We start from the raw sequence: 24907 nt of genomic DNA, 5'->3' as shown, positions 1-24907 counted from the left end.
GCCACTGGCTGTGTTTAGGAGCAAGGTAACAGCCACCATGGGGTTTTCTGTCTCCCATAGTGTGTAACTCAGGCTGTGCTCAGGAAACATGTGTGTTAAAGGGACGAGCAGCTCACTTCTTAGCACCTCGGACCAAAGCTCCTGACTGTTCAGCCCCCAACCCAGGCCAGCAATTGCAGGTGACACCCATGCTGGCTAATCATTTGGATCTTTTGGGAGAATTGATGCTATTCTTTCAGCCAATAGCTTTTATTTATAAATACAAACTTTAAGAAATACAAGGTCAATAACCACAACACATGCATTCCAGCCTCAAAAAATTAGATAATTAGCCATCTTAGCCATGTACTCTTTCGCTCTCTCTTTTTAAGGTTTTATGAAACTGCCCAGGTCTAGGCTTAAGCAGATCCTAACTGCACGACTCTATAGATTTGCCCTCGCGGTTGGCCACCGGGCACTCTCGTCTGAGTGTGCCTCAGCTGGCTGTGTGGGTGACATGCAGTTGCTCAGAGCAAGCCCACTAATGATGTGATTATAGAAACTTCTTGGTTTCCTTTTGTTCCTCAAGTCTCCGTGGCCCTGATATGTATGACACGTGTTGGCATTTCAGTCTGATGGGCTCTTGCTTTATTACCCAGCATCTGGGCCCAGTGTTGGTGCCACTGGCTAGGAGGAGGTGAACTAAAGGAACCAAGAACCAGGCCAAAGCCCTAAGCCTGGGCCCCTGTGATGTCCAGCTGCCTCTGCTGTCTTTCCCCTTTCCCACTAAGAGCACCAGACTTCCTCAGAAATCTGAACTGGCCCCAGGATGTGTCCCCTCCCAGGGGCCCACCTTGAGGACAACGAGACTTGCTTTCTCCTTCAGCTCAAATCTGCCATCTGCCACTTGGAAGAAATACTTTTTTTTTTTTTGAGATGGAGTCTCACTCTGTCACCCGGGCTGGAGTGCAGTGGCATGATCTTGGCTCATGGCAACCTCCACCTTCTGGGTTCAAGCGATTCTCCTGCCTCGGCCTCCCCAGCAGGCATGCACCACCACTCCTGGCTAATTTTTTTTTTTTTTAGTAGAGACAGGGTTTCACCATGTTGGCCAAGCTGTTCTCAAACTCCCAACCTCAGGTGATCCACCCTCCTTGGTCCCCCAAAGTGCTGGGATTACAGGCATGAGCCACCACACCTGGCCAATGGAAGAGATGCTTTTTAAGAATGGAAAAAAGTACCTGGCATGACTTTCACTTTTCCATAAAGAGTGGATGTTTTAACTAAAGGCTGCAAGAAACATAACATACAAGAGAGAAAAACTCATACAAAAGGGAGGGAGAAGAAGAATGAAGGGGGGATTCTGATGAAGTTGCTACTTCAGAGGCATCTGCAGCCCTGATAAGGGATTTGTACACTCCTAAGGGTGCACAGTTCTCTCTCATGCCATGTCTCTTGGTCTTACCCAATCGTATAAAAAGAATCTATACTTGAATTCCAAAGGAAGATGGGGAACAAGGTTTCTCTTGGGTTGGTTTTTTCTGCCTCGGTAACTTCAACCTTGTTATTTCAGGGGTAATCATCATCACACTGAAATGTTCATGCCATGAAAGAATGAAGAGCAGGGCATGTGATATAAAACTCGAGACTCCTATGACACGAGTGAAAACAGTGAGTTCTGCAGAAACCCTGGGGCAGTGGTTCTCAATCAGGGGAAATCTTGCCCCTCCTCCTGTGCAGAGAGTTGGCCATGTCTGGAAACACTTTTGGCTGTTACAGTGTGGGCGGGGGTACAACTGGCATCTACTGGGTAGAGACAATGGTGCTGCCAGTGCTACAGCACATGGGACAGCCCCCACTGTAAGAATTCTCCTGCCCAAATTGTCAATAGTGCCAAGGTTGAGAAACTCTGCCCCCAGGCGAAGTTGTAGCTAGACTATAAACCTCTTGAGGACAGAAACAAGGCCCTGTACCCCTTTTCTAAACACAGTAGAGGAAAATAGCAGGGTTGAGTTAAATGATTCAGTCCCAATTGTCCCAACCTGGCTAAACTTCAGATCCTTCCCCAAAGTCCATGCACTTTCTCTCATAGGGAATTTTTGATTTTTTAATTATTTAAGAGACAGGGCCTCACTCTGTCACCCAAGCTGGAGTGCAGTGGTGTGATCAGGGCTCACTGCAGCCTCAAACTCTTGTGCTAATTCGATCCTTCTGCCTTGGCCTCCCAAAGTGCTGGGATTATAAGAATGAGCCACCATACCTGACCATCTTAGACATTTTTTTTTTTTTTTTTTTGAGACAGAGTCTGGCTCTGTCACTAGGCTGGAGTGCAGTGGTGTGATCTCGGCTCACTGCAACCTCTGTCTCCCAGGCTCAAGTGATTCTCCTGCCTCAGCCTCCTGAGTAGCTGGGACTACAGGTGCCCACCACCACGCCCAGCTAATTTTTGTATTTTTAGTAGAGACGGGTTTCACCATGTTGGGCAGGATGGTCTGGATCTCTTGACCTCATGATCCGCCCACCTCGGCCTCCCAAAGTGCTGGGCTTACAGGCGTGAGCCACCGCGCCTGGCCCCTAGATGATTTTTTAAACATTACTTTTCTCCTGGCAGAATTTTCTGACTCTATAGTTCTTGTTAACTTTCCAAGAAAGCCCTGAATAAGCCAGACCCTAATTACAAACATGCCTCAGTGGAAGAGGCTACAAATTGAGTTCCAATTGCTCAAGGTTCACACTGACAGAGGCTCCCACCGTAAACCTGAAATGGCATGTTACACTCTGAGGCCTGCTCCAAGCTGAGTGAGAGGGGCCTAGTGAATGCAGGACCCCTGAGCAGACGAGGGTTGGGCCTCCACCCTTTTGGGGCTGCCTCCTCATTGATCCTTGGGAAGCAGCCCCTCTTGCTGCCTGTGCCTTTGGGAAGCGAGAGGGAGGGGGGAATTCTGGCCAAGCTTCTATAATCAGCCTCCAAATGAACAGGTTTGCCTTGGACTGCCACAGATTCTCACTCGGAGGAGAAAGCTGGTTCCAGCCTGGGCTTGTGGAAGCACCAGCTCTGGGCAAGCCATGCAGGAAGGGCAGTGGCAACTCTGCATTTGGGCTTTGATCTTGATGTCCTAAGCCAGGGGTTGGTCTGCAGGCTTCTGCTTAGAGGCCCCTCAAATTCCCCAGCCAGACCGGGAGGATCTACTGAAGCACTTGGCTACAAAGCTGCCTGCACTGCCCACACTACAAGCAGCTGCTTAGACCTGAGCCGGTCTAAGAAGATGGCTAATTATTCCCAGTGCCAGAGTCCATCATTACAAATGGGGGTTACTTTTGGATGTCAGAGTCAAGCTCCTGCACGGATTCTTCTGATCCTCTGTAACTGCCCTCAAACACTGTCCCTGCAATGTAAAGTCAGGATTGGCAGTTGTTAGTGTCCACTTAACCATCACACCATATTCACACTGAAAGGATGTTAGATCACCTAATCCAACCTGGCTTTTTTTTTTTTTTTTTTTTTTTTTTGAGACGGAGTCTCACTCTATCACCTGGGCTGGAGCACAGTGGCACAATCTTGGCTCACTGCAACCTCCATATCCCAGGTTCAAGTGATCTCCTGCATCAGCTTCCCAAGTAGCCAGGATTACCTGGTATTTTGTTGCTGAGGAAACCAAGGCCAAAGAAAGGACATGATGAGTCCACAGCGTGCAGCCAGGAGAAAACAAACCCAGGCCTTGAACCTAGGCCTCCTCACTATAAGGAGAGTGTGTACCACCCGCCCTCCCTGGAGCTGCATAGCTGAGCTCAGAGAACACAGCCAGCAATGGAGTCCTGAAATCAAGAGCAAAATTCTACCCGATCTATGTGGGCCAAGTCCCTAATCTCCTGGCAGAGTTTTTATGTTTTTTGTTTTAAGAGTTGAAGTAGTTCCATTTAACCCTTGGATACTACATTCTCCACTTAGAAGAATGAGAAAGGACAGTGCTGTACTCAGAACAGATACACAGGGATAATTCCATGCACTCGGTTCACTTCCTAGAAAAGAAACTGTCAGTCATCATCACATGGATTCTGAATTTTCAGGAAGGCACAGATTCTGTTTTCCAACTGAGAAACTGAGGAAAAAGGGAAATGATCTTAACTAGTGGTACCTGGAGAGGAGAAAACACAAAAGACCAATTCTTGGGCAGTTCTTCATGAAAAGACAGAGAATGACATAATCCTGACTGTAAGGATGGGTCAGTTTCTAAAGCTCCCTGGGAAGGGCCTTCAAATACAGTCTCCATATGTTTAAGCCTAGGAGGTGAGAGTTATAACCTCATATAATAAGAAAGGAACCCAAAAAGGCCTACCAGGTGAGACAAGGAGCGTGGATTCTCACAAGTGGGTTAATGGGTTATCTTATTATAATTATTATTAATTTTGAGACAGAGTCTGTTGCCCAGGCTGGGGTGCAGTGGTGCAATCTTGGCTCACTGCAACCTCTGCCTCCTGGGTTCAAGCGATTCTCCTGCTTCAGTCTCCTGAGTAGCTGAGATTACAGGTGCGTGCCACCATGCCCGGCTAATTTTTGTATTTTTAGTAGATTTGGGTTTCACCATGTTGGTCAGGCTGGTCCCAAACTCCTGACCTCATGATCTGCCCACCTCGGCCTCCCAAAGTGCTGGAATTACAGGCATGAACAGATTATCTTTAAATATGAACACCTAGCATGGTTTGGTCCACACGTGATATGGGAGATGAAATGGAACTGCACAGACCTGTTATGAAGATTCCCAAGCTGGGAACCAGCTGAGAATCTACAGTAAGAAAATGAGCTTGAAAATGAACTCAGAGGTCTGAAGAGGGGTGTGGGCCGCAGCACGGCTCCCTCACCCCTTTTCCCTGACACCCACTTCCAGCAGTATTGATATAGGCACTGAGCAAGAAAAAAGGTTCACGTCCTACTGGCGAGTTATTGGTTACAGGTTTAGAAGGGAGAACCGAGTCCTTGCAGCATTAGGAAGAAACCAAACTATTATGCTTTGTTCAATTCAGAACTCAAGTGCTTGTGCTCCAAGCTTCAAGGAGGTTAGAAAGGCAGTGCACCAGGGTGCTTTCTTGCCTAACGGGCCTGTTACATTCGACCACGAGCTGCTCTAGCCATGGATATGGGTTATGCTCACTGTTTCACATCTAACGTAGAGGCATTCCTGGTCATTCGGTGGTGGTGCCTGAATCACCCGGCCAGGCCTAAGACAGGCTGGCTGCAGCCTTGGATGCCAAGAAAGCCTTGGGAGGGAAGTTGGAAGTCTGATGTCATGGAAAGGGTCCTACCCTGTGTCTGAGGAGAAGGAATAATCGTCTGGAACAGAAAAGTCCCCAGGGAATTCTCTCTTTGCCTCTTGTGCAAGACTCCCAGACTTAAAGAGGGCTCTGGTCCATGTGCCTGGGGGCCCCAGCTTGAGCTTCTCGGCAAAGGCTCAGGGAAGTGGAGAGAAGTGAAGGGAGGCCCCAGTGAGCCCCACACCTAGTCTTACGAGGCACCTGGTTCCCGTGGCAGCCAGGGAGCTCTCAGCCAACCTCTTGAGGGCATCAGTGCCAGAGCCTGAATTCACACAAAAGAGCCCAACGTCTTGGCACCACACTCCGGCGCCCCTCTCCCCCCAGCACTGCCTCTCCTCACCTTTGGGGAAGGAGGTGTACACCAGCCTCTCATCGAACTTCTGGACCTGCCGGAAGTTGTTGATCATTTCTCTGGGGGAAGGGTCGTCCATGTGTGTGCAGTACAGGGCTGTCTCCAAAGCCAGCAGCTGAGGACAAGAGCAGAAATAGCCCGCAGGCAGAATGACCTCCTCACCTGCCCCCCCGGGAAGAGGTGAGCTCTCACCTCTTGCACCTGGGAGAAGCCTCTGGATCCAGCCTCTGTGCGGCTGGGTGGGAAAGCAGGAAAGCCAGAGAGCTGGTTTCTTCCACAGTGGGTGACTGCGAGCTGGGCAGCGCTGGGCTTGTCTTCCCAGCACCCAAGACTCGGGCAGTGCTGTTAGTTCCTAATTATACCTGGAATCTGCCCTGTGTGAAGGGAAACCTGGGGTAAAGGAGAGCTCCTTAGCCTCCCACGGAGATTGCGTTCCTCTTGTGAACCTGAATTGGAGCCCAGCTTTCAACCAGAGGGTTGTAGGGCTTGCTCTGATGGCTACATCAGAAGGAATGAAGGACGGAGGTTAAGAGTTTCACAGGTCGTCTGATTTCGGGTTCCATGGCATTTTCATGCACCTGCATAGATTATATAACCTGTTTCCAAGGCAGTTTCTGGGGTAGGATGTTGCTGCTTCCCCACATATTTCATCCATCTTTTGGTTCATCACATCCTCATTCCTGTCTGCCCAGCTGCTGCCATTTATCAGGTGACTCAGAGCAGAAGCTTATTATAAAGAGAAGGAGCAGCTGTGAGGCTGCCCTGGCTGCAGGAAGCTGGGGTGGGGCTGTGAGCCCGTGTGCAGTGCTCGCCCCAGCCCTGTCTCCTGGGGAGCCGTTTTCTTCTCATGAATTTAGGCTGTGGGGTCTAGGTATGAGCAGTGACATGGAACTCAGATGACCTAATTTAGGGTCTCAGCTTTGTCACTAAACACTGGGTGACCCCACAAGCTTCAACTCCTTCCTCCCATCTCCTATAAAATAAGCTTAGAGATGATGGCTAAGGATTTTGTTCCCCAGTTTGCACTAGACCTTGAGCCTCTTGGGGGCAAGGACCCTCACATAGTTATTGCTGCAATCCCATTTGTTAAATGATTTCATCTGATCCTGTCTTTATTCTGCCATGTAAAGGAACCAGGCTGTCTCCTTCCTGAGAAGTGAATAACACCCAGCTACTAAGGATATATTAGCAAATGCAGCTTGCTTTTTTTCTTTTTTTTTTTCTGAGATGGAGTTTTGCCCTTATTGCTCAGGCTGGAGTGCAAAGGCACGATCTTAGCTCACTGCAACCTCTGCCTCTTGGGTTCAAGCGATTCTCCTGCCTCAACCCCCACAAGTACCTAAGATTACAGGTGCCTGACACCACGTCCAGCTAATTTTTTATATTTTTAGTAGAGATAGGGTTTCATCAGGTTGGCCAGTCTGGTCTTGAACTCCTGACCTTGGGTGATCCACCTGCCTCGGTCTCCCAAAGTGCTGGGATTACAGGTGTGAGTCACTCTGCCCGGCCTTTTAGCTCTTTCTTTAAAGCGCTAGGAGACGTATTCATTTGCCTAGCTTGACTTCTTTTGAAGCTCAGCCTGGAATGTCTGCAATGCTTTCAGACACCTGTGATATTTGGAGAAGTTTTGAAGAGCTGCCAATGAAGTTAAGTGAGGAAATCAAGTTGTTGATTATAATGGGGTGATGATAGGGACTGAGGTGCTCCGTGGACTCTGGCTGAGTCCAGCACAACAGTTACCTGCTCCTGGGAAATTTGCACAGGGTTTCGGAAAACTGTCCAGAGCACAGTGGGGTTGCAAGGGGGTGTGGTCAGGGACCCCTGGTAGCGGTAATACTCAGCAGTCCTCTCCGGAAGCAGCTCTTCAATGTTGAATCCCGGGATGAATGCTTCCTGGCCTAGGGAGACATGTTGCGGGGGTGATGGTGTCAGCCTCACTCCCTGGGGCATAAGTGCAGATCAGCAGAGTGTCTGAGCCTAGAAACATGAACCAGCCCCTCTCAGGGTCATCTCACCCCAGGACCTGGTTACAACACTGCTCAACGACCTACTACTTATAACCTGCTGAACACAAGGCAGCACCTTCCCCTTGATTTGTTTTTCTCAAAGTCACACAAGGCTGACTACCTCCTTCTCCAGCAGAGAGTGAATATGCATGCAAGGACCCCTCACCTTTGTACTTTACACGTTGAAGGTGACTGAAGATCTTGTCATAGGACGGATTGAAGGACCCCATCTGCAGCAGAGACAGGGCAGGTTAAACTGGGGCAGAACAGGAGAGGCTGAGCCAGTACTGACCACTGCTATCAGAAGGGCGAGGCTGCAGGTATGTTGCCACCACTGCCAAGGTCCTTCCCGAAGGATCCACTTTACTGAACAATGATGATGGATCACTAGGCTGTCGAGAGTTAGGGTAATGGTCCTGCCTGCTTGCATCTCAGGATGTCCTGTTTTCAGCTTAAGGCATTGGGCTTGAATGTCCCGGAGTATGGGGTACAGTGTGTGCTCTTGATGATCCAGATGTGAGCCTGAAGGATGTGACTAACACCCACATCACCCAGAACTTAAGGAGCTCTGAGTTCACAAAAGCCACATCAGACAAATGAGCACGTTGGGAAATGAGCTACATGCTGCCTCATTAGGAAAAAAGCATGCAAGCCAATCAGAAGACGTCAGTGTTTCTTGGGATAAAGAAAGAATCCATTCCAGAGTTCATATACAGCAGGGGTCTCCAACCCCCAGGCTGTGGACTGGTACTGGTCTGTGGTCTGTTAAGAACTGGGCCACACAGCAGGAGGTGAGCAGTAGGCAAGCAAGCATTACTGCCTGAGCTCCGCCTTCTGGCAAAGCAGCAGAGGCATTCAAGTCTCATAGGAGAGCAAACCCTATTGTGAACTGTGCAAGCAATGGATCTAGGCTGTGTGTTCCTTATGAGAATCTAACTTGATGATCTGAGGTGGAACAGTTTCATCCCAAAACCATCCACCTCCCTGCTCCCTGGTCGGTGGAAAAACTGTCTTCTATGAAACTGGTCCCTGATGCCAAAAAGACTAGGGACCACTGATCTACAGGATGAAGCTTGGATAGCAGGAGTTGTATCAAGGGTTCAGGCGTCCGATGGGGCAGATGGAGTATGATGATCCCTTTCCAGCACAGGTCCTTCCCAGCTGGGCAATTCCATGCCTTATGCAACAGGGCGAGACGTTAAGGCTCATTTTTCTAATGGACCAAAGAACATTCCCCATTGCCACTGCCCAGCCACAGAAAAATGCTGCCTCCAGGCAAAGAGAGAAGGGGCACTAGAGGGGGATACCCCCTGCTCTGGAGTTGACATAGAGCTGATACAGGAGCAGCAGATTACCAACAGGTGTGCATGGAACCAAAGGTGGAATCCCAATCTCATCCCTGCTTCAAATTTGACATGAGAACCTTTTCAATATCTCTTACCTCAATGAGAACAGCTAGGACAGCGAGGCCTTCTGACTTGTTGCTGGCACTGCTGGCATTGGGATACAGGTCTGAGTTATAATGAACGATGTGCAGCTGCAGTGGAGAAAAAGAAAATGAGGGGTCCTGCATGCATATTATCAGGAGATAAGCAACTCATGAGAGCCTGTCACTTCTGCAGAAGACTTGAATCCAACTGGGAGGACAGAACCCCAGCCCCTTAGCCCCCCAAACTAGCTTAGGTCTCTCAGATCCTCCCCTTATTTTGCCAAGGATAAGGACATGTGCCCAAGGTGGTCAGGGCACAGCTTCCTTTGATGCATTTTAGAGACATAATACATCAATCGTACATGCAATATACACTGGTTTGATCTGGAAGGGCAGGATGACTCGAAATGGAGGCTTCCAGGACATAGGTAGATTTCCATTTTTTCTGACTGGCAACTGGTTGAGAGTTACTATCAATAGAAAGGAATGTCTGAGCTCCGATAAGAGACCAAGATTTTATCATGCAGATGAAGCCTCCAAGTAACACCCTTCAGAGAGAAGAGACTGTAAATATTTCTTATCAGATCTAAGGTCTATGTTGATGTTAATGCTGGTGAGCTTTTTCTGAATTCCAAAAGGGAGGAGGGTATCCTGAGTCATGTCCAACTCCGTCTTCCCATCATGGCCTGAACTAGTTTTCATGTTAACTTTGGAATGCCCTTGGCCAAGAGGAGGGGTCTATTCAGATGGCTGGGGGAAGTGTGGGGGTCTTAGATTTATTTTGGTTTACACAACACATGCATTTTTGTTGGTTCTTTGTCCTTGAGACTATGACATATTGAGATTTTATCTCTATTTCTTTTCTCTTTTCATTCATCCTTTTCCATCTCATATGTTTATAAATACAATTCAAACCTATGTTATTGAATACAGCTTAATTTCCCCATTTTGAACTTTAAATGGCTCCTTCTAATTAAAAAAAATATATATATATATATATATATATATATATATATATATATGGCAATCAAATTATTTCTTCTTTCTTTTTTTGAGACAGAGTTTTGCTCTTGTTGCCCAGGCTGGAGTGCAGTGGCACCATCTAGGCCCATCACAACCTCCTCCTTCTGGGTTCAAGTGATTCTCCTGCCTCACCTCCCGAGTAGCTGGGATTACAGGTGTGCGCCACCACACCCAGCTAATTTTGTATTTTTAGTAGAGACAGGGTTTCTCTGTGTTGGTCAGGCTCATCTCGAACTCCCAACCTCAGGTGATCTGCCTGCCTCAGCCTCCCAAAGTGCTGGGATTACAGGCCTGAGCCACTGTACCTGGCCTATTTCTTTTAAGTGGTCCTCTGTGAAGGATTTCTTCAGGCCTCCTGCTTCACTATCTTCCCCTCAAAGGACTTAGTCTGCCACACTGCCCACCCCGTCTTGGCTTGGCATCACTTTGAGAAATAAAGCTGACTTCGATATGATTAAAACCCCTGAGGTCCTAAGTCCCTATTTCTTTTTACAGCTGACCTTTGAACTTGTGGTTTGTCTAAGTACTTTTGTTATTGGGTTCGGGGAAGTGAAGACAAATCCAAGCATAAAGGAACTCCCTGTTGTGGAGATTAAGATAGAATCTTATATGGACTCCATCCAAAAGAACCACTACACTCCCAAGGACCTTTCTTAGAGGACCCACTTTAGGGGCACCTTGATGTCTTTTCTCTAGTATTGGCATTTATGGTCCATCTTAACCAGACCCTTGGTCTGATGATGTGACTTAATAGCAGAAAATACAAGAAGTAGAAATATTTTTAAATACACAAACCCTGCCAACCTACACCCTAACCTCCTTTGTGAAAGGAAAATAAATCTTAAAACCCCAAAATCACTAAGCCAAAGGGAAAAGTCAAGCTGGGAACTGCATCAGGCAAACCTGCCTCTCTTTCTATTCCTAAATAAGACGGCTACAAAGATTAAAAAAAAAAAAAAAAAAAAAAAAAGCTACACATCTCCCTCACATTTTGCCCATGAGGAAATTCACTGTGGGCCCCAAGGTGTTTACACTAAAACTGTTCTGTTGAATTTCACCCAAACAATGTAAATTGGTAACTTATCTTCACAGGATCAGGACAAAGGACAGAACTCAAAGTCATCCCTCTGCTCACCTGAGACAAATTCATATCTAATTGCTTTCTCTGCCCATGTCCATTTTATCTTGTAAGAATGCAGATTCGCTGAGCTATCTGAATGCACACGTGACTATTCCTCTACTCCTCTCTCACATGTGAACACTGATCAAAGACTCAGAAGCACCTCTTGACTTTTGCCTCCCCACACCTTTTAAACATTTCTCCCTCTTTCCCCAACATCTGTCCTTTCCCCTTTAAATATTGAAGCCCTCACTATCATCTTTGGAGAAAGGCACAGACTTTTCTGTCTCCCATGCATGTGTCCTTAACCGTGGCAAAATAAACTTCTAAATGGACTGAGACCAGTCTCAGACACTTTTTGGTTTACAACTTCTTTATTCCCTATGGGGGAAGCAGAGGTCTCAACACTGCAATTTGGTAGCCTGGAGGAAATTTCAGTTCTTGAGCTTCAGGGAAGGGGCTGCTCTGAAATATGTGAACCTCCAGTGGTGCCATCCTATTGAGCCAGACCCTATCGCCTCCAGGCTTGGAAGTAGACCTGTGATTAGCCTGAGACATTAAGCAGTTCAGCAGTCTTGAAAGGCAGGGAACGGTCACATCACTATTTGCCCTGGACTCCCCTGGCTGATCAGTCAGCAGCCTTTACCTCCTTGTATTTCCCTGTAAACATTCAGAGCCACACCCCTACTTCAGGGCTATGGGAGTGCCAGAGTGGAGCATCTCAACCCTCTCCTCGCCCCACCCCATCCCACAATTGCCTAGGGACAAATGCTCTGCCCTCCTCTAATTTTCTTCTGGCATTTTGCAGTAGCACCTCAAGGTGACATGACAAGATGCTGTGCTGGCTGACATCCCATCCCTCGTGAGTCTGCTTGCCATGATGTCCTGCACGTTGGACGGCCAGGCATCCCTAGACTTGCAGCAGGTGGGAGAGTGGCCCTAGACCATGTCCCCGTGTTCTAAACACAACCCATACTCAAAGAAAGGAAAGACAGCATCAAAAAGATGCAGAGAGTGTGACACAGGAAGAAAGGCTGAGAAGTTCTGGGGAGCAATGAGCTCAGTGTGAGTCAGCAGGAGATTTCTGTCTGCACAGACAAGAAGTCAATGTCTAAAAGAAGGGCATGTATGTCCTGCTGGGAACACTGCCTCCCCGGCATCATCACTCAGTAAAAGTCACAGAGACAAACTCAGCATGTTTAGGAGAAGCAAGGGACCAGGATATGCAGATGAGCTGCAGGCTGGTGGAGTGGCGGCACCCCCCTGTGCCAGGGCCAGAGGTGGCGCAGAGAGCCTGAAGGCAGCCTGTCCCATGCTCTGATGTTATCTGCACAGCAGCCAGGTGGAGAGGGTGCCACACCACCCACTGCAGAGCAGCCTCTGCCGAATGGCAGCCCTACTTACCTCGGCGGCGAAGTGCTTTCCGCTGATGGTGTGCTCAGAGCCATGCGGGTCCTTCGGGTTCCCCCAATGCAGGTGCAGCTGTGTGGCATTGTAGCGAGACTGGAGCCCCTGGATGTGCATGTGCGAGGGCAGGGTCAGCTTCACTGCGGGGAGTGGAGGAACAGCCTTCAGAGCCCTGGCCAGCTGTGCGGTGCCAGAGAGCAGTCATGTAGGCAACGCTCCCTCCACCCCTGCCCCCACCCCCCGGACCCCAGAGAGAGAGAGCTGGATGGAGCGAGGTGCAGAGCAGAGATGCAGCCTCGAGGTCAGACACCTGGGCTCTTTCCCTGAGAATGTCCCCTTTTCCCCAAAGCAACTCCGGTGGCACCCGCATCTTCTTGGTTCTCCTTGGAAAATGATGCCAGAAACACTAATCCTAGACCAATGGATGGGTGTTTATTTACACCATGATGGATCAGACACCTGGAGCCTTTGGTGAAGTACCTTCCAAGCTTTAAAATTACATAACAACAACAATAACTGCTATTTATGAAGCATTTACTTCACCCTATATGCCAGACCCCAACATACATAATCTCCAGCCTTCACGGTACCCATCAATATGTCCATTTCCAGATGGAAGCTGAAAGAGGCTAAAATTCTCACCTAGAGTCTCATGGCTCATAAGCAGTCAAGCCAGGGTTCAAATCTAGGTTGGTCGGACTCCAAAGCCTGGGTGCCCTCCCACCCCCCAAAACTGTGTGGTTCCTTGAGTTGTTTATGATGGTCCGGAATTCACTCCAGCTGCACAGCCAGAGAACCGCAGGGCTCAGCTTGTCTCCTGCCCCCTCCTGAGAGATGTGCTGCTTCTGGGAAGTGCAGCCCTGGCAGGACTGTGGGAGCCCAGGGCTTCCAGCATCCCCTGAAGAGAGTGCTCCAGGAATCTCTCAAAGGTGCTCCCGCCCCATCCCTTCTCCCGGGTGCCTTGGCAGAACCTCTTCCTGCCAGATGGAAAAGGGCAGGCCTGGAAGCCGAAGGAGGCTCAGCCATACCCCCCAGGTCTCTGAGGCCTCCCCCTCACCTGAATGGCCATTGTTGGTCAGGAGAAACTGCTCATTGGTAGACAGATTGTAGCCTTGGAACGTGAGGGGCGTGAGGCTGGCGTCATACTGGAGGATGTCGCTGTGCAGGTCTATGGGGGACTGCAACAGGCCCCCACACGATGGGTATTTCTTGGACCAGGTGTTCTCCCCATCAGGACCTGGACACAGAGATCCAAGCTCAAGACTTAGTGAGTTTCTCACAAAGGGTTTTTACTTACCTTCTAATTCTCTGTTCAATACAATTACTCCTTTTTCCCTCTTTTCTGAATCCCCAGAGGTAAATCTTCAAGGCCCACAGTCTCGGCCTCCAGAATCAGGCCCAGCAACCACTCAGGGCCAGCTGCTCCTAAGTGATGTGGGGAACAAGGACTAGAGCTGCTCAAGCCAGAGCTGGGAACCCACCAGACTCTGCTTTATTTTGTACATTGTTCTTATTTGACACACAAGTGAAGACCTGTTGACTTGCAGCAATTCAGCATGTACTTAGTGAGCACCTATCATGAGCCAGGAATCACTCTGGGTCTTGGAGCTGCCAGGTTTTATGCAACAGAACCCCTGCTCATCCAAGCTGGCCTTCTAGCAGGGGAGAATTTAGCAAATTTGCCGGGCCACCTCAAGTGGGAGAAATTAGCATCTTACTAACCACAGCGCCAAGTATTATGTTGGTGCAAAAATAATTGCGGTTTTTGCCATTCCTTTCATGCAAAACCCGTAATTACTTTTGCACCAACCTAAATAGGTCTTTGTGGCTGCTGGCTTTGCAAGGATGGCCTTCCTGATGAGAAACGCCTGAGGACATTGACTCTTGATACTCACGTGTAGAGTAAGTATAGAACCCAAACTGATAGGGGTGCTTTAAAAATGTCAAATAATTATAGGCCTGGAATCACAGAGTGAAGTGCAGGGTTTAGGCCGGGGGTGGGGGTGGGTGGAAATATGACCACACTATAAACTAATTATTATAATATAATTGACACACTATCAGTGAAGAGGAACAGACTTTTAAAAAAGTAATTACTCCAGGGCTCAAGCTTCTTGCTAACTACCAGACAGCAGTTCCTCCACTGGAAACGAAAATAAACATCCTATGTGGTCTTTAAAGAATGTAAATCTATGTTTAAAAGATTATCTCCATGGTAATTAAACAGATTTTCAGGCCAAGGTTTTTCCAGAAAAGCCAAGAATTGGCATGTCACGGCTCCTTAGGGCAGACCCAGGGGTCTGGTGGGCCCTATCAGAGTTGAGGATCCAGTTTTACCATCGGGGGTCTGTTCATCAGTATTTTGACACAAGGAAGGGGGTTAAATAGAGAAAAGGGGAAAGGAACACCACCTCTTCTGGGAATTCTTCCCTAAACTACCGCACTGTTTCACAAGAGTGTAAATGTTATATTCACCCCACAGAACCCCCTACATCATTTTCTCTAACTAGGGGACCATATCTGAGAGTGGGAAGAATCAGAAGTAATACTTGGCACCCAGGTTCATTTAAAATGCTGTGAGGCATTGGTCCCAGGCTTAGTTCTTACTTCTAGGTCCAGACACACACATTGGAACCCTACTGATTTTTCAGGCTGTCAACCTTCGGCTCTGCATTTTCAGAAATGTTAGAGCATGATGGAATTGCAGAACCTCCAGTCCAACCTTTCACTGGACACCAGTCTTCTCACTTGGGCATACCAGAGTCTCCACTGAGCTATACTATTCTTATTTTCTTTCTTTCTTTTTTTTTTTAGATGGTGTTCCGCTCTTGTTGCCCAGGCTGGAGTGCAATAGTGCAATCTCAGCTTCCTGCAACCTCTGCCTCCTGGGTTCAAGCAATTCTCCTGCCTCAACCTCCTGAGTAGCTGGGATTACAGGCACACGCCACCACACCCAGCTAATTTTGTATTAGTAGAGACGGGTTTCTCCATGTTGGTCAGGCTGGTCTCGAACTCCCGACCTCAGGTGATCCACCTGCCTTGGTCTTCCAAAGTGCTGGGATTACAGGTATGAACCACTGTGCCTGGCTACTATTCTTATTTTCAAGGCCCCAAAGCAAATCAACTACACCAAGATGGCAACTAGAAAAGAGGGAGGCTGGAGTACATCAAAGACAGCACTCCAGGGCCAAACTGGAGTAAGACAGTTGTTCAATTGGAGGCCAAACCAAATGCAGGGAGCAGAATGAAGCAACTATGCGGCCTCATGTAGACCCCCGGGGTCAGGAAGAGACACAGCACAGGGTAAGACTCCCTAAGTGAGGCCGCCAGCCTTTTCTGTGCTCACATTACTGCCTGGGCCCACAGCCAGCAGGGCGGAAGCTGCCAGCCAGACATGAATAGAACAACTCAGGAAGTAAAGAACGCAGCAGTGAGAAGCTTTTTCCTTGCGCACGTGACTAAAGGGAACTGCATTAGAAGGGCTTTCTTTTCCCCTAGTGCAAGTTCAAAAGGTTTCGTCAAGAGGGCATTTTAGTGATAGCTACACAAGAGCCTCTAGAAGACAGGTACCCCTTATTTTCATCTCTGTGAACCCATGTTGTAAGTAAGGTCACATGCCTCATGGGCATTTAGGAAACATTCTCCCAGAGAATGAAAAAAAAAGAGGGCTTGGGAAAATGTGACTCGGGGAATGTTTCCTTTTTCTCTTGCCCTAAATACTCTTTTTTGGAAGTTAGGACCAAATGAGGTATTTGGGGGCAGGAAAGACTACGGATATTAAAGGCAACAGAGTTGGTGTTGGCAAAACCTTTCTTGGAAAGAGAAGCAGCTATGTTGGATCGGGGGGTCCAGAGAATGAGATTCCAGCCCCAGCTGGCCCAACACCTCTGTGGGTCATGTTACCTGCTGGAGCCTCCATTGTCCTTTGTACAAACAGTGGAGGTCGGGGTGGTGGGATGGGATATGTGTGGATACTATGTTCTGGAAGTTTCCTTCTGGCTCTTAAGCTCTGATATTTATTAAGAATACTAGGGGCTGGGCATAGTGGCTTACGCCTGTAAACCCAGCACTTTGGGAGACTGAGGTGGGCAGATCATGAGGTCAGGAGATTGATACCATCCTAGCCAACATGTTGAAACCCTGTCTCTACTGAAATATTGAAAAACTAGTGTGATGGTGCACACCTGTAGTCCCAGCTACTTGGGAGGCTGAGGCAGGAGAATTGCTTGAACCTGGGAGGTGGAGGTGGCAGTGAGCTGAGATCATGCCATTGCATTCCAGTCTGGCAACAGAGTAAGACTCCGTCTCAAAAAAAGAAAAAAAATGCTATAACTAATCACCTTCACCATCTATCAGGCAAGTTTGAATGAGTCGGAGAAGCTGCTCATGCCAAGGCAGCTCCTGGACATGTGACGAGGTGCCCAGGAGAACCAGCTTCAGGAATGAGGGCACAGGGCACCAGTGCTCCAGGACTGGCTGGGAGCAGACAGCCACCTACATTAGGAACCTGCCCTGGTCCTGGCTGCCAACCACAGAGGAGCTCGTTCTTAGGCGCCACAGGTCTGTAGGGCAGCAAGGTCAAGAAAGCCTTGTCTCTGCCTCCTCCTTCTCCTCATTATTGTTATTTTCTGGTAGTAGCTTTGATCCTTATAACTCTGTAACCTTATAGGGTAAACAAGGCAAGAATTGTACCATTTTATAGGTAAAAAATGGAGATTTAAGTGATTTGACCAAAGTTTGACTTTGGCTAAGTAACAGTTACCTTACTTGGCTCACAGGACTTCTGTGTCCTTCAGTGTTTTTCTAGGAGATTTTGTGCACCTGGAATTTCCTGCCTCCCCATTGCTCTCCTTGAAGGCAAAGACCATAGCTCACCCATCCCTGGACGTCCCATCGTGCCTCAAACAGGTGTTGAGAATCCAGCTTAGGATTGCCTCGGCAAAGGAACAAGCATGAAACAGGTGTTGAGAATCGTAAGCTGGATTCCTAAGCTGGATTCTCAACACCTGTTTCGTGCTTGTTCCTTTCCCGAGGAAGTGCACACCTGCCTTAATTCCCTTGTATATTTCTTCTTCTCAAAAAAGAGGAGGAAAGGTGAGATCACTTGCCCAGGTTCAAAGCATACCCTCCTAGCTTTCTAGCTTACCTGTGTGCAGATGGGTTCTGTGTGGGGCCACCCATTGAAAAGGAAATCTGATTCTGCCCTGTAGCCTGGGAGATGGCCAGCCAAGGACATTCTTAGGCTCCTCCCCCAGCATGGAATGGCTAGTGTTTGTCCTGGCCTTGCACAGCTGGGGACACTGTCAGAGCAGCCTACTGTCTTTGGGGCGTGTGAGAGACAGAGGTGCCTTGAGGGTGGACACCGGGACAACCAATATCAGAGGTGACGACAGCAGCCCTTTCTGTTCCCTGAGCCGTGACATGTGGCTGCATAGTGCTGGCCTCATGCTGGCCACTACACCCTGGGCTGCACTTTTTCGAGTCAGTCTCAGCTTTCACACTCGTGCCAAGGGCTGCACTGCCAGAAATCCTCCACGGGGAGTGACTCTTCCTAATGAAGCATTTATTCCAGCTACCATAAGAATTTGCCTTTGCTCTTCTGAGTTTTGACTTTGCTTCTCTAGTTGGTGGGACTCCTCCCATGGCTGTGACACAGGAGGACCACGTGCCTCTCACAGTTTGTTTTTCTAGGTAAAACCAAGGCATATTTCTTTCCTGTCTATGAATTTTTTCTGCTCTAGGCAAAACAAATGTGGCCAGAGTCCCTGTTTTGAAAGGTAACAAGAGATTAACAGGGCACAGCTCAAAATGCCTCTGGTGATTTCTGATTGGGAATTATGAGGCCCAGGGTAGGACCTGTATTATTCAAGGGCCAGAATGTTTTTACAGAAAATTTCAAATGTATACAACAGTAGAGAGAGGAGTGAAACGAACCCTACATCACCCAGCTTGGACAGTTTACAATTCACAGCTAGTCCTGCCTCATCTATGCTAACCCCATCCCCTTATCTACCTGGATAACTTGGAAACAAATCCAGATGGGTTTCATCTGTACATATTTCAGTATGTTTCTCTAAAACATAAGGGCTCTTAAAACCACAGTACCATGACTACACCTAGAGAGTTAACAATCAATACCTTAAGATTATCAAATCCACTCAGAATTTAAATTTTTCCAAAGAAGTCGTAACTTTTTTTTGAGAAGGAGTCTTGATATGTTGCCAGGCTGGAGTGCAGTGGTGCGATCTCAGCTCATTGCAACCTCTGCCTCCCAGGTTCATGTGATTCTCCTCCCTCAGCCTTCTGAGTAGCTGGGACTACAGGTGCGTGCCACCACGCCCAGCTAATTTTTGTATTTTTAGTAGAGATGGGGTTTCACCACGTTGGCCAGGATGCTCTTGATCTCTTCACCTTGTGATCTGCCCGCTTTGGCCTCCCAAAGTGCTGGGATTACAGATGTGAGCCACCACGCTTGGCCATAGGTCATAACTTTTTAACAGTTTGTAAAATTCAGTGTTCAAATACAGTCCACATATTGCAATTAGAGGATGTGTTATGGCCTGCATTACTTGATGGTGGAATGCCTCATCAGAGAACACCCGGGACCCCTCCTCCAAGCTCAATATCTCAGAGCCAGCTTGGTCTATCTTTTGCCCTTAGTGGGTCAGGGGCTCCCAAGTTTCCATGGGTTAGGCCCTTACCATGTCGCATTGCAAAGGCTCCCACAGACGACCAGCCCCAGCCCTCCTTGTTACACTGCCAGGCTGGCTCTCCTGCAGTAACCAGATCCATCTTGCCATAGCCTGGCTTGGTGGCACCACCCCACACCCATCTGTACACTCCCTTTCTTCCGAGCATGCCCTGCCCCACCCCAACAAGACAAAGCAGAGCCTAGCTGTCTTTAATGGCTTCAAAGTGCCCCAACCAGTCAAAGTCTTCAAAGGCCCTCACATCCTGCCCTAGCCTGCCCCATGATCTGGCCAGCTCCCTGAGCCTAAGGAGAGGCTATGCTAACCCGCCTTCACAAATGCTCATGTGAAAAAATCCACTCAATGCCCTCCTCCTTCCTCTGCACCTTTCTAAATTTCATCCACTCTCCAAAGTCCAGCTCAGGTCCTGCCAAAGCTACCCCAGTGCTTTCTCATCCCTGGCTCGAACTTCTTGGCCAGCCTACTTGGGTTGTGCACACCAGCAAGCTCAGTGACGATCATTAGCCTGTCTCACCTGTGACCGCTATAGCCAGACTCGTCAGAAGCCTATTCCAGACTGGAACTCAGACTATGAGTTTCAAAGACCTTTGGAAGACCAGAACTTTATGTCCTATCCCTCCCCATGTCTGAACACATCCTTGAATGGATGCGGAGGGTTTCTTAAGCTCATTTCAGAAATTTACCCACAAAGGGATGAGAGAAGAGTGGATGTGTGGTGGTTATGGTAAGGTGACGATAATGCAAAGGGTTTTGTTTTTTGTTTCTGTTTCTGTTTTTGAGACTGAGTCTTGCTCTGTCGCCCAGGCTGGAGTGCAGTGGCGCAATCTCAGCTCACTGCAACCTCCACCTCCAGGGTTCAAGTGATTCTCCTGCCTCAGCCTCCTGAGTAGCTGGGATTACAGGCGTGCACCACCATACCCGGCTAATTTTTGTGTTTTTAGTAGAGACGGGGTTTCACCCTGTTGGTCAGGCTGGTCTCAAACTGCTGACCTTGTCATCCACCTGCCTTGGCCTCCCAAAGTGCTGGGATAACAGGCGTGAGTCACTGCACCTGGCCTGTGCAATTTAATTTTGAAGTTAATTCATTCATTTCTTCAACGAATGTGTCTAGGATGTGTCAGGCACTGTACTAGGTGCCAAAGATGCAATGGAGAACAAAACAGCTCTAGTCCCTGACCTTGCAGCACTCATAGTCCAGTGTAAGAGACTGATAATAAATCACAAGTAAACTAATGCACAAAGGAAACAACTGCACTCTGTAATCAGCGCTGTGAAGGAATTAAACAAGGGCTGCAGCAGAAAAATGGAGGGATCCCTGTTAAGCGGATGGTGCAGGCAGGCTTCCTGGAGGAGGTGCCATTAAAGCTGAGACTTAAAGGAGGGGTAGAAGCAAGCATAAGTGAAACCTGAGGAATGGCCTTCATGAGAGAGGGCCCAGCAAGCTCAGAGGCTCTGCTGCTGCAATAGAGAGCTGGAATATTCCAGGAATGTGTGATGCATTGGCTCAGAAAGAGCATGGGATCCATCCGGACTCCCTTTGCCAGGTGTGGGTCCTGCCCTGTGCCAAGGCTGAACTGGGATCATTTGACACCTGCTCATGTTCTTTCCTCTATCTGTTAGAAGGCCTTCCTGCTGGGAGGCTAGTACCCACCTCTCTCTGTGGGTCATCCAACAGTCCCGCTCCTGTGGCTAGAGCCACAGAGAACACAGCTAAGCCACAGGACTCAGATAAGACAGCAGCCTTCATGTCTCCTCTAAATTCATCTGGAAGCCAGACATCCTCAGGATGGTGTCTGCTTGTAGAAGACACTTTTTTTTTTTAAGAGATGGCATCTTGCTATGTTGCCCAGGCTGGTCACAAACTACCGGGCTGAACTGATCATCCCGCCTTGACATCCCAAAGTGATAGGATTACAGGCGTGAGCCACCACACCCAGCCTAGAAGCTACATTTTTAAAACATGTTTAAAAGACATTTATAGATTCTGCAGTTCACATCTGAAGCTGATTAAAATATCTGTGGCTTCTCATAAAAACCCAGTGGGTTCCGCCAGTCAGCAGTGTGAAATTCCCACAGCATCCACCTTGGTAAGAGGCTGACACCCCCCCAACAAAAGGCCACAACCTGCTGGATTCTGCCTGTTTTCCTGCCTGGTAGGTGGAGAGGCACAGTCATAAAGACCAATGTCCTGCCCAGAAGGAAAGGAGGTGACCAGGGGCATGGGTTAATAATTGACAAATGAGATCTTATGATTTTATTATGTACAAACAGAGGGCAAGGAATCAAACTGGCGTTAGGCTTTTTCCTTTGTCAGTATTACCATGGAATCACAGGTGGTCCTGGGACAGTGAGGGGGGTCTAGAAGGTGAGGGTTACTTATTATGAATAAAGCTCAAAGCTGGACTGCCATAGCAGGCCCACTTTTTTTTTTTCTTTTTTTCCTTTTTTTTTTTTTTTGTTGAGATGAAGGCTCACTCTGTCTCCAGGCTGGAGTGCAGTGGTGCGATCTCAGCTCATTGCAACCTCCACCTCCCAGGTTCAAGTGATTCTCCTGCCTCAGCCTCCTGAGTAGCTGGGACTACAGGCGCCTGTCACCACTCCCAGCTAAGTTTTGTATTTTTAGTAGAGATGGGGTTTCACCATGTTGGCCAGGATGGTCTTGATCTCTTGACATCGTGATCTGCCTGCCTTAGCCTCCCAGAGTGCTGGGATTACAGGCATGAGCCACCGTGCCTGGCCAGGCCCACTCTTTCTCCTTGGATTTTACATTCTATAATGTAAAATCTATATCAATAAAAATATACACATTTTCTAAAGATGCTTTAATCCATACTTTGTATCAAACTTTTGTCTTTATTATTTCAATTTCTGTTTGGGTCATGTGGAGAAGGAGGGTTGAGACTTGGGCTTGGTAAAAGCCCCCGAAGCCCCCTCTTGAGGAGGCAGGAGGATCAGTTGAGCCCAGGAGTTTGAGACCAGCCTAGGCAACATAGCAAGACCCCATCTCTTAAAAAAAAAAAAGTGTCTTCTATATGCAGACACCATCCTGAGGATGTGTCTGGTTTCCAGATGGATTCAGAGGGGACATGAAGGCTGTTGTCCCCTCTGAGTCCTGTGGCTTAGCTGTGTTCTCTGTGGCTCTAGCCACAGGAGCAGGACTGATGGTTGACCCCGTCTCTTATAACACAGAGAGAGATGGGAATCATTTCCTGTCCAGCCATGGCGGTTGGGGCCAGGAGTGCAGGCTGGAGGCGAGAAGAAGTGAACCGTAGGCTGTGGCTGCCAACTCAGCCCTCTACCCGCCCTCTGGAAGTCCTTCTCCTCCACCCAGCCAATAATCCCCATCTAATATTGCTGGGTGGGGAATGAGGCGGGGACAAAAAGGCTCCACAGTCATTTACACGATGGTGTCAAGTCCTGCATCAGGTTCTTTCTGGAGGCGAGCTTTATTACAGGGAGGCGGGTGGGGTTTCCAGGCTGCCAAAGGTAAAAGGTGATGATCTGTTTGCTTTTGCTTCTCCATTTCTGCCCCCTTCTAAGGTTCTCATGATCTGTGGCCTTAGAGTATGTTCATCGTGGAGAGGCTCTGCTCACCTCTCTGGACTTCTCTGTGTCTGCTCCCGGCTCTCCTTTTCATTCCAGCAGCACTGAGCTGCTTGCATCCTGAAGACACACCAGGCAGCTTCACATCTTCCTGAAACACTGTCTCACCCACTGAGGCAGGGCAAAGGGTTCTGTGCTCCTATACAGCCTTTGCAGTTCTCTTTCCTTGCAGCAGCTGCACTGATCAACATAATATTGTCTGCCTTCCACCCCAAGAGTTCAGTGGTTCTCAGAGTTTGGCTCCAGACAAGCATCATCATCACTGCCTAGGATCCCATTCGAAATGCAGAGTCACGGGCCCCACCCCAGGCCTACCGAACCGGACACTCTGGGGGTGATGCCCAGCATCTGCCATTGGACAAGACCTCCAGGAGATGGTGCTGCTGCAGGCTGAGGCTGAGACGCGCTGCACTAGACTGTCAGCTCGCTTTCTGCATGCGTGTATGCCTGGCTCCTGCTACAGAGCCTGGCATGCTGAAGTGTTCATCAAATGGTTCTTGAACTAAGTTAAACAAACTGCTGACATGCTAACAGCTTAACCCCTATCATGAAAACTAGCCAGGCCTGAGTCCCTGATCAGTCCTCACCATGTTACCCTCCTTCATCTTCCTTGCCTCAATCACGGAAGGAATCGTGCTAGATGTCAAAGTTCTAAGTCCACAGCAGATCCCCGCAGCCACCACCCTCGCAAGACATCCTGCTCTATCCTTCTTAAACACAATATTCAAAATAGGGGGCTCCAGGCTCAGGCAAGGACCCGTGGTAACCACCTCTGAATAGAAAGGACTGCAGGCACCACCTTTTTAATGCACTGTTATATGCATAACATTTACATGATTAAATATGGTGTTTGAAGTAATTTTCATTCAGTGTTGACCAGGAAAAACATAACTTCCTTTTCTAACCCTGTTTTCATGGCTTAATCTCTTTTTAAAAGTTGTAGTAAAATATACATAGCAAAACTTTTCCGTCATCCCAAACATTGATTGTTGGTGGGAATATCACATAGTTTGGTGGTACCTTAAAATGTTAAAATAGAATTACCATATAATCCAGCAATTCTTCCTTTTTTTTTTTTTTTTTTGAGACAGAGTCTCTTACTTTGTTGCCCAAACTGGAATGCAGTGGTGCGATCTCAACTCACTGCAACCTCCACCTCCTGGGTTCATGTGATTCTCATGCCTCAGCCTCCCAAGCAGGTGAGATTACAGATGCACACCATCACACCTGCCTAATTTTTGTATTTTTAATACAGATGGGGTTTCACTGGTTTCAATCTCCTGACCTCAAATGATCCACCCACCTTGACCTCCCAAAGTGCTGGAATTATAGGCGTGAGCCAACATGCCTCATCTAATCCAGTAATTCTAATCCTAGATATAGATCCCAAAGTATTAAAAGCAGGGACTCAGATACCCGTATTCATAGCAGCACTATTCATATTAGCCAAAAGGTGGAAATAAGTCAGTTGTCCATCAACAGATGAATGGATAAACAAAATGTGGCACAGGCATACAATGGAATATTGTGCAGCCATAAAAAGCTCATCTCATCTTAATGCACCATTTCTTTTCCAAGAATCTAACTCACCAGATGCTTGAGAGGAGCTGGGATACGTCTTTTTATTTTCACGACAGCCTTCATGGAACCAAACTTATGGCAGATGCTCAGTGAATACTAACTGGTTGAGAAAAGCTCTGTAGTTTACTTGGCCTAGACTCAGAATAGTGGTTGCCAGAACTGAAGTGCACATCCGAATCTCCTAGAGGACTTGTTTCCATACAGACTACTGGGTCATACTCTCAAGAGCTTCCGATTCAGTACTTCATGGACGGAGCTCCAGAATCTGCATTTCTAACAATTCCCAGGTGATGCTGATGCTGCTGTGTCCGGGAACCACATTTGGAGAACCCCTAGCCTAGAGCCATATTTCCCAACCGTGGCTACACACTGGAATCTCCAAGAGCT

At 48.1% G+C, this 24907-nt stretch overlaps 1 protein-coding gene across 3 annotated transcripts in view; it reads right to left on the bottom strand.

Annotated features, from left to right (window-relative positions):
- CA12 (carbonic anhydrase 12) overlaps positions 1-24907 on the bottom strand; it is a 61115-nt gene that overhangs the window by 9714 nt on the left and 26494 nt on the right. For 2 of the 3 annotated variants that reach the window (XM_032297216.1, XM_032297218.1), the window contains exons 3-8: positions 13684-13863; positions 12624-12766; positions 9089-9184; positions 7814-7877; positions 7382-7539; positions 5630-5756 (exon numbers count right to left, since the gene is read on the bottom strand). In XM_032297216.1, the coding sequence (XP_032153107.1) occupies positions 5630-5756; positions 7382-7539; positions 7814-7877; positions 9089-9184; positions 12624-12766; positions 13684-13863 (768 nt within the window). Of the gene's footprint in view, positions 1-2506; positions 3366-5629; positions 5757-7381; positions 7540-7813; positions 7878-9088; positions 9185-12623; positions 12767-13683; positions 13864-24907 lie in introns of those variants that run through there. The other variant, XM_032297219.1, reaches the window with a different exon arrangement.

This window comes from Sapajus apella, unplaced genomic scaffold (assembly GCF_009761245.1).
Source record: "Sapajus apella isolate SASKATOON/1434 unplaced genomic scaffold, GSC_monkey_1.0 scaffold37, whole genome shotgun sequence".
NCBI classification, from domain to species: Eukaryota; Metazoa; Chordata; class Mammalia; order Primates; family Cebidae; genus Sapajus; species Sapajus apella.
Note: the sequence above shows the minus strand (reverse complement) of the source record. Positions and strands in the feature narration are given on the sequence as shown.